General features: G+C 42.5%; 1 protein-coding gene across 1 annotated transcript; it reads left to right on the top strand.

Moving 5' to 3' along the window:
* The first annotated feature begins 10,245 nt into the window (after positions 1-10,245).
* Positions 10,246-12,660, top strand: LOC134207262 (uncharacterized). The gene has a single exon (XM_062682983.1). The coding sequence runs from the start codon at positions 10,246-10,248 to the stop codon at positions 12,658-12,660; it is 2,415 nt and encodes an 804-aa protein (XP_062538967.1).
* The last annotated feature ends 1,733 nt before the right edge of the window (positions 12,661-14,393 follow it).

Raw genomic sequence — 14,393 nt, 5'->3', positions numbered from 1 at the left:
CTGAGAGCAGAAATCGAGAGACTACTGAGAGGAATCACTGAGTGTAACAGGTTTGAAATACGGTGTACAAATACGAGGCTTGCCACACCACCTGTGGAGTCGTTGGACGATAGATCGGTTCCGATTCGGTCAATTATCAATGCGACAGCTTGAAATCGCTGTCAGGAATGGAGATCAGGATCGATCCCATATGGAGTTCAATGCGATGGGTTTTTCTTTAGCGGTGCTGGTAGCAAGAAGTAGAGCAATACACGTGCAAAACGTAAAGGTAACGTCGAGATTGTAATGAGAAGAGCTTGTACTGTCGTTATCCGGGTTTCAAATGAACGGCCGGCCAGACCCCAAGGTTTTTCCCGAGAGATCCTCCAACTCGTATGAAGATGTGCCGTGTTTTTGTAACACCCGGCAGGGAAGGAACTGACGGCCATATTTGGCGTTATAGTGCTCCGCCGCGTTTGACAGCTTCATGTTCCGTCTGTACACCAGCTGTCCGGGAACAAAAGCTTTCGCAAATTTGCGATGTCGAAGGTTGTAGTTGGCGTTAGACGAATCGTGAGCTTTAGCCAAGTTTTTGTGACGATGTCGTACAGATTCGAAAACATTTGCTGTTTCCTAGCAGCTCGTTGTTCCAGAGTTAGGTCATCATCGTGACGGGCCAGACGATGGTCTGTTCCAATCTCAGATAACTCATGGCCGTGAGTGATAAAGAATGGAGTATACCCGTTGAAGTGTGTACACTGGAGTTGAGAACCATCTCAATTTCCGGGACTTTAGTATCCCACAGGCGCTGATCCTCTTTCACATAGGTTCTAATAGCTGCGTTGATTGTCCGATTTACTCTTTCGACCGGGTTGGCCTGTGAGTGGTATCGGGAGTTCAACCAATGAGTGATTTTAAAATTGTTGACCAATTCCTTGAATTCTTTTGAAAGAAAACAACTTCCGTTGTCTGTAATTATGATCTCCGGAACGGAATTACGAAGGAACCATTGGTCTTTCAAGATAGCGCACAATGATGAACTCCTGATACTTCTCACAGGCTGGATCATAACCCATTTCGAAAAGTAATCAGATACAACCAGAATATGTTGATTTCCGCGACGGCTTCTGGGAAGGGGTCCGATGTAATCGACCGAAATGATCTGCCACGGACGGGAGGCTAGACGCATCTTGCCCATTTCCGGTGCCACTGGGACCGATGCTGCTTTGACCTCCTTGCAGGTCTGACATTGTTGACAAAACCGACGAATATCACTAGCCATCCTTGGCCAGTAATACCTTTGTCGAGTCCTAGCTAGAGTTTTCTCATAGCCAGGATGAAAGACCGCATTGTGACACTCCTTAAGAATCTTAGGAATCTCTGCTTCTGTCGGAATCACCTTCCACTCGAAGCGAGAGTCATATAAGTGATCTAGAGTTTTTACAAACTTAAGGAGCCGGCCGTTCTCTACTCTAAAATCTACGAACTTCTCCGGTTGCGCTAAGACCTTTTGAAGCATGGAGGTGTACCATGGTGTGGCCGATGTGTCTTGAACTACTGCAACACTACGAGACAGGGCATCAGGGACCACAATCTTAAGATATGAAAATTGTTGGATACGACAATTGTTTAAAAACTTTACTATGAAAACACAAATTTATTCCTCAGTGGTAATGATGCCTTTCTTGGATCCGAATTGCCTACATTTGGGTTTTGAAGCATTAGATGAAATATTTCAATAGAAGAAGCCCTAGGGGAGCATCCTCTTTTCCGTTTGCAACATTTATTATTCAGAAACATTCCAATCATAGGCATATCTTGTTTTTCGTGCATCACTAGAAATCATAAAATGTCAATCATGTGCCAAAACCCAATTAATTTGGTGGTGATGCGCGCGAGTAGTAAACGTTGTGGACGGGAAAAGAGGGTGTGTGTGTTATTGCAATCTAACTCCCACTGTCTGGCAGTGTCACCAGTGTTGGTAAAATCTCAAAGTCTCAAATCTCATCGGCGATTCAAACCATGCGTGAGTCAAATCCCATCAGAATCATGGCCCAGAGATTTGCTCATGATTCGAATCGCAATTTGCATCATTGCATGATATTTACGTGTTCTTCATTGTTGAATGCATTGAATTAACTGTTTTTCTTCTAAAACAATGGCTAATAATTGCACATATAAACAAAACATACGCCTCGATTGCGTTTTGACGCTTTTTAAAACGAAATCATTTTCGGTGAGTGAGCGATTCTGGCCGAGAAACTCAAGCGCGATGCTCCCCCTACAGAATCGCAGGCGAGTTAGCTCGTGCATGAAACCTTGATGATTCAGATTTGAGTATGATTCTACCAACACTGAGTGTCACTATGGACAAAATATTCGTGCAACCATTTTATTAATATCATTGCAAGACTTTTGAATCAGGGATCAAGAAGGTGATAACTCTATTGTAACTCATATAGCCCGTTTCAAGAACGTATGCGTTCCGAAGCTTTTGTCGTGTACAGTGAATCAATATTCGAGCAACGCCTAACAATATACTCTTTGTCATCAACAGAGTTTGTTACTGACAAACGCCCCCAGCGACAAACCTTTATCAGAACCCGAACACAATATGACAAGAATCATTTGCCTTGCATGCTCTGATATCTCCGAAAATACGCTGCTAATTTTGTAATCATTGTTCGATTCTCGAATATTTCCATAAAAGCAGAAACTATGATAACATAAAACCGAAATTTTCACTAGAAATAATGCAAAATAACGGGATGAAAAGTTAGCAACAAGATTGTTTTCTTTTTTGTTGCTGACAAAAATTTTCGGATCTTTGTCATTATTATCTCCGACAAAAAACAAAGCTTTGTCGTTGGTTCTCTTTTGTCGCTTGTTTCGCAGGCACATTCGAAAAAAAATTGATTCCCTGGTCGTGTACAATAAGTACCGCATGATTCATTCCTGCATTCACACTTCCTGAATCAAAGTTAAATCCTTCTGATTCAGGCGCGCATTTAATTGGACAAAATATTATAAGGCCGATATAAATATCTTTTAAAATAAGTCCCCCCCCCTTCGGATTGTTTTGCTCAAAAATAACAATTTGAGGGGCAACAAAAAAAATTTCAGGTAAATTTTGAGAATTTTCAAAACATTCTTTAACAAATCCGAGGATGTTAAGAAAATTATTTTGAGCTTTTTAGTGGAATGTCTTCACTTGTCATAAGACGAGTTTGTACAATTCCATTGAATTCCACCACTTAATTGTATCTTGACAGATACGTATTTCGACCTCAACAGTAAGGCCGTCTTCAGTGTCTCGTACAAGTCGAGTTGAGGTCGAAATACGTATCTGTCAAGATACAATTAAGTGGTGGAATTCAATGGGATTGTAAAAACTCGTCTTATGACAAGGGAAATCCGAGGAGTTTTTTTCATTTTTTTGAAACATTTTTGCCTTTCTCGTACAACAAAGTTGTACCAGAAGGCTATAATTTCACTCCAAAAGCCAAATTTTGATAGAAGGCTCGGAGACCCATAGTGTTATATACCAATCGACTCAGCTCGAAAAACTGAGCACATGTCTGACTGTGTGTGTGTGTGTGTGTGTGTGTGTGTGTGTGTGTAGCCCCGGGAATTTTTTATTGTTAAACACGTTTCATATAGAAGGACTTGACCGATTCGAGTGCAACTAGTTTCATTCGACGGAGAAACTTTCCTAGTTTGACACTATTGTTTTTGTTTGCTAATAACCCATTCGATTTGAATAATATTTCTATTTTTCTTCTAACAAATACGCTGTTTACATGCACACTTTAAGTCATTAATCAATTTAGCCATGACGCAATCCATTACTCTCATAATAATTGCTTAAAAATTACTCAATTATTGAGTAATTTATAAGCAGCGTGATAGAGTTGCGTTAAATATTTTAACCGCCAAGATGTAGGCAATTAGCACAGCATTTACAACATTAATTCGAATCCAACATATCGAATCGAGAAAGGTATAATCACCATTTGGGGATAAATTTGGGTTTATATTTATTTTTTACGAGCAGACCCGACGAACTTTATTTCGTCTAAAATTGATTTATTCTCTGATTAGTTCTCGAGTTATGCAGAAATTTTTGGTTCATTTGTATGGGAGCCCCTCTTTCCAGAAGGGGGAGGCGTTGCAAACCATCATAGAAACATATCTTCCCTTCCAAAACCTCCACACGCCAGATTTGGTTCCATTTGCTTGATCTCGAGTTATGATGAAATTGGTGTATCATTTGTATAGGAGCCATCTTAAGGGGCCGTATACATATTACGTAAGCACTTATGGGGGGAGGGGGGGTCGGTCAATATCTTACGCTCCATATAAATAAAAAATCTTTTGTATGAAAAAAATCTTACAAGGGGGGAGGGGGTGTCGAAAAACTAAGAAAAACTGCTTACGTAATAAGTGTACGACCCCTTAAGAACCTTCCCCGGCCCCAAAGACCTCTGCATTCAAATTTTCACGCCGCTCGATTCAGTAGAAGAAGAAGAAGATTACCCCCTCCCACTTGAATTTGCGGAGAGTCGGAGACCAGTAGACCTTGACCTTGCGTAGACCATAATCTTCTTCTATATAATAAAAATGAGTTGAGATTTCCTTCCTGACGATTTAACTCGCGAACGGCTTGATCGATTTGCAAGATTTTTTCCCTAATCGATTCGTTTTGGGATCCGCAAGATTTGTATATACAAAAAGTTGGTGAATTTAACGGGGAAATGTAAAAAATCATTAGAATACTATTTTCGGTCAGCTGTTGAGGAAAACAAAACAAACGGACGAAAAATGATCTAGAGTGCGATGCTGCAAATAGTTCATTGTGACATTGTCAACATCCGGGCAAAGCTGGATTTGCTTCGCTAGTTTTTAATAAGTATGTGTAACGGCCTTATTAGTTTTCAGCTTGCAAAAAAAAGCTCTATATTCTTACAAAGTCGTATTTAAATATAAACATGTTTGTGCAATTACATTCCGATGATTGCATTACTAGCAAGGGCATTGGCATTGATAACAATTGATCGTCTCATGCCTGCACAAACATGCCCCTATCTGCATCACTTTTTATACACCATGCACTACATTACACATTTTCGTTACATTTGTTTCGACCGCGGTCACTGGTCCGGCTCCATTGTTCTACTTTTTGTGCGAAACACCGCACAAAAAGCAAAGTCCAAAAGCCAACCGCGCTGAACGGTGACGACCGAAAGATGACTCTTGCGGGCAAGAAAAGAGGGTGCTGCCAAAATGGTCCGATACCCTATTTTAACGTCCTAACCCAAAGTTTCAATATAATTGACAAATTGGTAGAGAATTTCCGCGTCGATTGATGTATAAATCTCAAAAATCCATCGGAAGATAAAGACGCCATTAAAGTTCAAAATCTTACATGATTTCGTGACGGTCTCGAATTTGGAAATTTTCATTTGTCACCCTGTATCCGAGTCTTCCCCTTATGCAACGTACACACCAGTCAAGCAGTTGGACGAACATTGACTCCACCCCCAAGAAAACGCTTCGGTTGCTGCTTTGTTTGAACGTGTGTGAAGTTGTTCGAACAACCATTTGACAGTTGGCGGCTCGGTTGGAAAAAAATTAAAACGGTTTGCTGTTGGTTTGAGTTGTCGGGGGTTGAGTCAAGGTTCTCCGTACATGTTTGGGCAGTTGTAGTGAAGTTGCACAAACCCCCATATATTTTTGATGGTTGGTGCTCGAGTTGCTGCTTCGGTCGTTCGTGTGTGATATTGTTGGTCGAATAAATTGATTGTTCGTGTCGCTGTTGGTAAAACTTTATGGATGTTTGAATAAACGAGAGGTGGAGTCAATGTTGGTCAAACGGCTTGACCGTGTGTACGTTCTATTAGACGTAGTTTACGTCAAAAAGCACACTTATCGTTGGCAATAAGAGCGGGGTTGCGCTAGTGATCCAAGATCACACAACTCTCCCAAAGTTCAGAAATGCATATCGCCAACTATGCTTGTTTAAATGAAAATCACAATTTAATTCAAGTGATGCACCAATCGTGTGTCATACGTGACAGCAATATTTTCAATTGTTGTTTATTTCAAATGACATTCCTGGATCATAAACGACATGCACAATCGTATCCACGCGCTATCCACTCGATTGTTTACGATAGGACGGGTTCGGATTGCCGTTCATAGCAGTTTCAGTTTCTGCCAGCCTCCTACGACGGGGCACGTGAAGTGATGATAAACTTTCCGCGATGCGGCGGAGGCGGCGCTCGTTCGTTTACTTACTCGTCCAAATTTCATATGCAAATATTTTTTCGGAGTAAATTCAAACATCTGCATTGATCGATATCCGGCTCTATATAATAATTACCCATAGATCGTCGTAAATTAAGCTTGCTGCCAGAGAGAAAAAAAAGGCGGATGGGTTATCAATGATCGAATTGCAACAACTTATATCAACAAGGCAGCAGCGTAAATACGGGCGTCGAAATTCCAGGATACCTATTTATAAACTTTTTTTTTTCTTTTACATAAACGGATTTACGGTAAATAAAGCCAGCCCCTTTCTTTTCTTTTTTATTCCAATTCAAATGATTGAAGTTATTATGCGTGGATGGAGTGAATCGCTCTAGGTTCATTAAATCTATCAGAAGCATTCGATGAGGGAGAAGTTTGCAGCACATCAATTTCGCTTCCACAACCCAGTCTGTGGTTATTGAGTGTGTGAATTTATCAAACTCACTGTCAAGCGGTGTATGTGTTTTTGTTAGCTCAGTAAGGCTGATACAAATATATAAAAACAATTATTTTATTTTATTTTATTTATGCCATATGCCATCGATCAAATGTGGACCAATTATACGTAGTACAATAAATACTTATTATCTAGTCTATGTGTAGTTCAGTCATTACCTAACTTGTCTAGAGAAGAACACTTTTCATCGTTACGGTTTAACACATCGTTCCATCAATTGTTTCACAATGTGCATTATAACATGACATAATTCTTTTTATTGGGCCATTTCTGCCATAGTTTGTCCTTTGATTATTGATATAAAATAGACTTCGATTTCTAAGTGGTCGGATCAGTACTGGCAGTTTTCGTGACTATCATGTGAAAGCGAAAACTTATAATCTTTATTTTATAATTTTATAATCTTCAGGAACAACATCTATCGTACCCAACGGAACGACAGCCTTCACCGATTTTGAATCAGGTCGGAAGGAGTCAGCTTTACCAAGTGCGGAGTCGAAGGAAAGTGAAGTTTCTGTACAGGGGAATTCTAAAGGTCGATTCCAAGCAGATGCCAGAAATATGGAGAAACCGGAAAGGAGGATGTTGCAACAAACTCAGCAACAACCAGGTGGCTTTCAAACCGATTTCCATCCGCCATCAACAGGGAATCGAAACGCTACATCGCAGCCCGCTGATCCTTTACAATGGCACCAGAATGCTAATGTTAGCAAAGCAGCAAATCATCATCAGTTCCCGGTGTTAAACCAGCATCCAGTCCTTTCGCCATTCAACGCTCCTCATCCGACCAGCTACTATCAGCAGACGTATCCCATAGGATGGCAAACAGTTCCAATACCAGCTTGGATGTCTCAAAAAGCAACAAACCCGTTGTCGAATATGGCTGGTGAAACGTCCACTAGAGCCGTCCAGCAGAATCAAGGAAATAGCCTGCAACAGATGCTTCCGGGTCAAGTCTCGAGCTTCCATCCATCCAACATGGAAAGCGTCCAGTATCCAACATGAAAAGCGTCTTGAGTGCGCAGCAGCTGGCTGCACGTCAAGTGGCATCGCGTGAGCCTCCTAGATTTTCGGGGGATCCTCTCGAGTGGCCGATGTTTATAAACGCATACGAGTCCACTACGGCAATGTGTGGAATTCAGCCGGACGAGAACCTTGCGAGGCTACAAAAAAGCTTGATAGGTTGTGCCAGGGAGAAAGTTCTCAGCATTCTAACACTCCCTGCGGCGATTCCGGAAATAATTGAAACACTGCGGGATGAATGTGGTCGACCGGAACAGTTAGTTCACTGCTAGTAAAGATACGTCATGCTCCGTCGCCCAATGTTAACAAACTCGACACTCTTATAACTTTCGGCAGAGAAGTGAGGAACTTGGTTACCTACATCGAAGGGGCGGATTTGCAAGACCATCTATCTAATCCCATGTTACTGTCGGAGTTAGTAGGAAAGCTTCCACCAAGTCTTCGACTAGAATGGGGACTTCACACACAGAAGCTTCCCCAGGTATCACTGAAGGCGTTTAGCGAATACGTTACCTCCATCAAATCGGCTGCGTGCAAAGTATCGCTACCTACCGATAGTTATCAGGACGAAGGTCGGCGAAGCAAGAAGGAGAAAGGTGGTTACATAAACGCACACAGTGTGGAAGGAAAAACTGCTAGCGGTGCAAGTACTAAAAAGGAGTTTTCTACCAAAACCGAAATAACCCTCAAACCTTGCCCGGCTTGCAACAAGAATAGTCACAAACTTCGGAACTGTGAGAAATTCGCTGCTCTCAGTATGCATCAGAAAAGGCGTTTAGTCGGCGAGTTCAATATATGTCGCCATGGTAAATGGCCCTGCAGGTCAAAGAAATCTTGTGGAATCGACGGCTGCACTGAATGTCATCATAAGTTGCTGCATACACCGAACCCCAAACCAAATGGTACTGTATTCCAGGCTGGATCGTCAGGTGTCATCTCAACGCATTGTTCTCGCCAAACCGGCGTACTTTTCAAAGTGCTTCCAGTGATTCTTTCCAGTAAAGGAAAGTCTGTCTTCACCTTTGCCTTCTTGGACGATGGATCGAACCTTACGTTGGTGGAAGAAGACATCGCAAAGGAGCTAGGATTGAGCGGGAATGTTAGTTCGCTGTGCATTCAATGGACGGGAAGTGTCACGAGGACCGAACCGACGTCACGCCAAGTGGAGTTGCGTATTTCAAGTGTCAACGGAGGTCCAGGTTACATGATTTCGGAGGTGCAAACAGTTCCTAATCTGGACCTACCACAGGAAAGCTGAAACTACGGGGAACTTTGCAAGCAATTTCCCCATTTGAAAGGACTTCCCATACGAAGCTTTTCCAATGCAGTACCTCGAATACTTATAGGACTGGATAATGCACAACTAAAGTTAACGTTGGACAAACGAGAGAGACGCAGCAGAGAACCAATAGCAGCTAAGACACGACTTGGGTGGACCATCTTCGGAGGAGGAGTAAAAGCAAAGCAACCTACCGGTCGCGTGATGTTTCACAAGTGCAACTGTAAGGCGGATGAAACGCTCCACAGTCTAGTTAATGATTATTTTGCTGTGGAATCCATCGGAGTGAGACCTATTTTGACCTTGGAGTCCCCTGAAGGTCAACGGCTAGACAAATGTTGGAACAGTTCACAAAACGAACCGATTCCGGAAGGTTCGAATGCGGACTGTTACGGAAAAACGAAAAGTTCGCATTTCGCAACGTGCGTCGCCTTGTTTGCCTCGAGAGGAAACTGGCCAAGAATCCAGCTCTTAAAATAAAAGTCGTTGAGCAGATCGATGAATATCTAGAGCGCGGTTATGCGCACGAAGCTACGGAAAGAGAGCTGCAAAATTGCGAACCACATCGGATCTGGTATCTTCCCTTGGGCATCGTGCAAAACCCACACAAGCCAGGGAAAGTACGTATTGTTTGGGATGCAGCGGCACGGGTTGGAGAGGTATCTCTTAACTCTATGCTACTTACGGGACCAGATCTGCTGACTCCACTGCTGAAGGTCTTATGTGGATTCCGTCAACGACAGTACGTAGCGGTAGGAGATGTGCGTCAAATGTTCCACCAAATTTTGGTAAAGCAAAGGGATCGACAATCTCAAAGATTCCTGTTTCGATTGAGTCCGGAACAAAAACCAACTGTGTATGTTATGGATGTAGTTATCTTCGGGGCGTCATGCTCTCCATGCCTTGCGCAACATGTGAAGAACACCAATGCGAAGGAGTACGGAGAGGTTTATCCAGAAGCGGCATCGGCGATTATCAACAACACCTACGTTGACGATTTCTTGGATAGCCGTGATACTATAGAAGAAACAGTGCGTATATTAGAGGAGGTTCGATGGATTTTAGCAGAGCTGGGTTCGACATTAGGAACTGGCAATCCAACTCCGAGGAGATTCTTCGACGGGTCGGGGTAGACGTCGATGAGAAAACGAAACGCTTTTCAGTAGAGAAGTCTACTGTTTCAGAACGTGTCCTTGGTATGTCTTGGGACCCCAGGAACGATTTATTCAAATTCACCACACAGTTTCGTGAAGATCTCAAGCCTTTGCTATCCGGCCATGTCGTTCCCACCAAAAGGCAAGTTCTGAGGGTAGTTATGAGCCATTTCGATCCACTGGGGATCGTAGCCACCTACACAGTGCATGGGAAAATATTAATCCAGGACGTGTGGAGATCTAGAGTTCAATGGGACGATCCTATCGCGGAAGAAGATTATGGGGCCTGGCAGCGTTGGGTGAAACTAATTCCAAATCTGGCGGAGGTCCGAATGTCGAGGTGTTACTTCCCGAACTATAGCCCACGCAGTCTAGATTCCTTGGAGCTCCATGTCTTCGTAGATGCTAGTTTGTTGGCCTACTGTGCTGTAGCTTATTTCTGGATTATCGACAATGGTGTTCCAAGATGTACTCTAGTAACGGCCAAAACAAAGGTGACACCTCTGAAACCTCAATCAATACCGAGGAATGAACTAAGTGCCGGAGTGATCGGAGTGAGGCTGCTCAAGAGTATCCAAGAAAACCACTCCATACCAGTCCAGAAACGGTACATGTGGACCGACTCAACCACTGTGTTAGCCTGGTTGAGAGCTGACCCAAGGAAGTACCGACAATTTGTGGCATTTCGAATAGCAGAAATTCAGTCGGAGACAAGAATTGAAGAATGGCACTACGTTCCTTCTAACCTGAACCTTGCTGACAAGGGGACGAAATGGGGCAATGGGCCATGTTTCAATCCAGAAAACTCATGGTTTACTGGGCCGCCGTTTCTACTTCGACCAGAGAATGAGTGGCCTCGTCTGCCGATCAAACTTGCGGAGCCATTGCAAGAGGTTAAAGCCATTCATCATCACGTCTCAGTTTTTAATCCGGCAATCGATTTCTCAAAGTTTTCACGTTGGGAGGACCTTGTAAAAAATCTAAGCTACTTGTATCACTTCGTTCATCGTTGCCAAACACTACACAGAGTAAAGACAAACAGTAGCGTAACAATTCTGGACCAAAAAGACTATACGGCAGCTGAGGCAAGTGTGTGGCGCGTAGTACAAGGTCAAACCTATCCCGCTGAAATCACCATTATTCGCAAAAACGCAGAGCTTCCGATTGATAAGCAAAAGTCGTTGGGATATACAAGTTCCCTCAGGAAAATGTCCCCATTCTTAGACGACGCAGGACTTTTGCGAATGCGTAGTCGCATTAACATAAATAATGTCTACTATTCGTTCGACTTTCAAAATCCGGTAATAATTCCCAGAGGAAGTCACGTTACCAATCTCCTTATACACAAATACCATCAGAAATTCGGTCATGCAAACGTCGATACTGTTATCAATGAGCTACGCCAACGATACTATATACCCAAAATCCGATTCGCCGTTAAAACTGTGGTAAAAATGTGTATGTGGTGTAAGGTCTATCGAGCGAGGCCAGCTGAACCAAAGATGGCTGTGCTACCACACCCAAGAGTGACGCCATACGTTCGCCCGTTTACTTTCACGGGATTGGATTATTTTGGACCATTGATCGTTAAACGACGTCGCACTAATGAGAAGATATGGGTGGCACTATTCACGTGCCTTACTGTACGAGCTGTCCACGTGGAGGTAGTGCACACAATGTCAGCCGCATCGCGTAAAATGGCAATTCGCCGTTTCGTTTCACGTAGAGGATTGCCGCAGCAAATATACAGTGATAACGGGACCAATTTTCGAGGAGCCGCTAGGGAGTTAGCAGATGAAATAAAGGCTATCAACAAGGAATTAGCGTCCACGTTTTCAAACGCCGAAACCGAGTGGATTTTCAATCCACCCTCCGCTCCGCATATGGGAGGCGTATGGGAGCGAAAAGTGCGCTCAATCAAGGACGCTTTCAAGGCGTTGCATCACAATCAACGTTTAAACGATGAAGAGTTGATGACATTTCTTGCAGAAGCCGAATTGATCGTCAACTCTCATCCTCTTACATTTGTGCCCATAGCAGACTCAACAGAAGAAGCGGTGACTCCAAACAACTTTCTGCTCATGAGTTCAAATGGTGCCAACAACTCGTCAAGGATCCGCATTAGTGAAAAAGTATTGCTGAGGGTGAATTGGAAGCTGATGCAGCAACTGTTGAACCAGTTTTGGAAACGATGGATTCAAGGCTACCTTCCAACAATAGCTCGTCGAACAAAGTGGTTCAATGATGTACGTCCGCTCCAAGTGGACGACCCTGTTGTCATCGTAGACGAGACGGTTCGCAATGGATGGTTGAGAGGGCGAGTTGTTGAAATCTACGCTTCGCGGGATGGTCAAGTGCGGAAGGTGGATGTCCAAACATCATCGGGGGTGTTTCAAAGACCGGCGATCAAAGTAGCCTTGCTGGATATCCTGGAGCAGAGTAGGGCCAATCAAGGGTAAGGCATTACGGGCCGGGGTGTTGCGAATTATCCGCATTAGGCCCTTTGGATCGAGTCGTCAACAAGTCGGCGCTGAAGTATTTCGACGCGCTGCTTCGATTGCCAACGGTGACACGTCTTTGACCGATTGTGAAGGATGACATCAGCAATATATATATATATATATGCAATGTGAAAGCTTACGAAAAGCTACAGAAATAGTGAATTATATCCATATATTTTCTAGAAATTGTACTGAATATCGTTAATTAGTGAATTTGTATTATACTATTGGAAGATTGAGTTATAGCCCTAAACTCAACAGTCGTAGCCTAAATAAAACTAAAGTACTAGATTACTATCTAATTAGTACGTATACTTTCAACAGTTTGCTTAACCTTATATACCAACGCCGGAATTCTTATTGGAATTGTTGTTAGTGAGAAAACTAATTTTCGAGTTGCGGAAAACCGAACTACGAAAAAGTTTGCAACAAGTTGCATTTTCATTTTCAAGAGACCAAATGAAAATGTAACCGTCTCCCGGTCACCTGTCATATTACAAGCATTTCTGATGGGAATCAGGTATGGGAACATCGGTTCATTTAGCGCTAATCTTTCCCTCACATCTACAAACAATCGCAAATTAGGCAACTGTACACGAGCCCTTCCAAAATTTTCAAATTCGATTGTCTGCCGTTTGGCTTCAGTTAGTAACGAATCATGCCAAAAAACAAACAGACAAAATTCATCACCGAATGTTTCCCACAGATAGCAAATGATGCATAGCCGAGTATTTGTTTACATTTGGTTCGTAAACGAATGGAATCGCAATTGAGTGGTGAGTGAGGATTCGGCGGAAATAATCAGGCCGCAAAACGAATCATTGAGTCTAAATTGAATCAATCTTCTGAGTCCAACTCAGTGTTTTCTGCTGCACTCACTACACATCGGTTCACTCTCATCTCTCGATTTCTTTTCGTACTATTTTTGGTTTCACTTCTCCTTGCTGGGGGGCACTCAGTAGGTATGAATCGTTTGTTGGTTCGCTGTTGGGTTGAGTAGCATTCGTTTTGCAATCGCGTGTTCGCTGATGGATAGGGATTTAAAATAGGTGTGGTTCGTGTGAGTGAGTGAGTTTTTCCATAGCTGATGGGAATGTTGCTTTGCTTTGAAATATAAATTTCTAAATACCTAGTTTTGTTTTAATAGATCTGTGATCAAATAACAATGACTAGTCGAGAGAACGATTGCATTGTTGGTAATTTTCGAGTTAGAAGTAACATTATTGAAGAAGAAACAGCTTGTTTACGATAGTTTAATACGCTTTCATGAAATAAAAATCCGTGTAAATTAGGAGAATTCCTTTCATTGTTTATGTTTTCTATGAAAGCGGGAAAGAATAAAATGTAAATATCGCGTGACCTCTCTCAATGAAAATCTCAGTACTGGGACGGATAGGAGCGTAAAAATTAATGTTTTCCAAAATTTCACTACTATCCACTTTTTGTACGATAATAATATCGTTTATGAAAGCTATCTTTGAGAAATCCTTGCGCTTTTTGAGTTCTTCTAGGTCAGCGGTGCTCAACCGTTTACTTGAGAGGTACCCCTTTGAACTTTTATATTCATTAAGCTATAAAATAAAAAAAAAATCATAAATCATGAGATATATGAAAAACGGACCAGAAAACTAGCGGCATATATGGCTCTTGTTGGCTGGCATTTTTTTTATGTTTCATTAAAAGTCCAAGTC

The sequence above is a fragment of the Armigeres subalbatus genome, chromosome 1 (genome assembly GCF_024139115.2).
Source record: "Armigeres subalbatus isolate Guangzhou_Male chromosome 1, GZ_Asu_2, whole genome shotgun sequence".
NCBI classification, from domain to species: domain Eukaryota; kingdom Metazoa; phylum Arthropoda; class Insecta; order Diptera; family Culicidae; genus Armigeres; species Armigeres subalbatus.
Note: the sequence above shows the minus strand (reverse complement) of the source record. Positions and strands in the feature narration are given on the sequence as shown.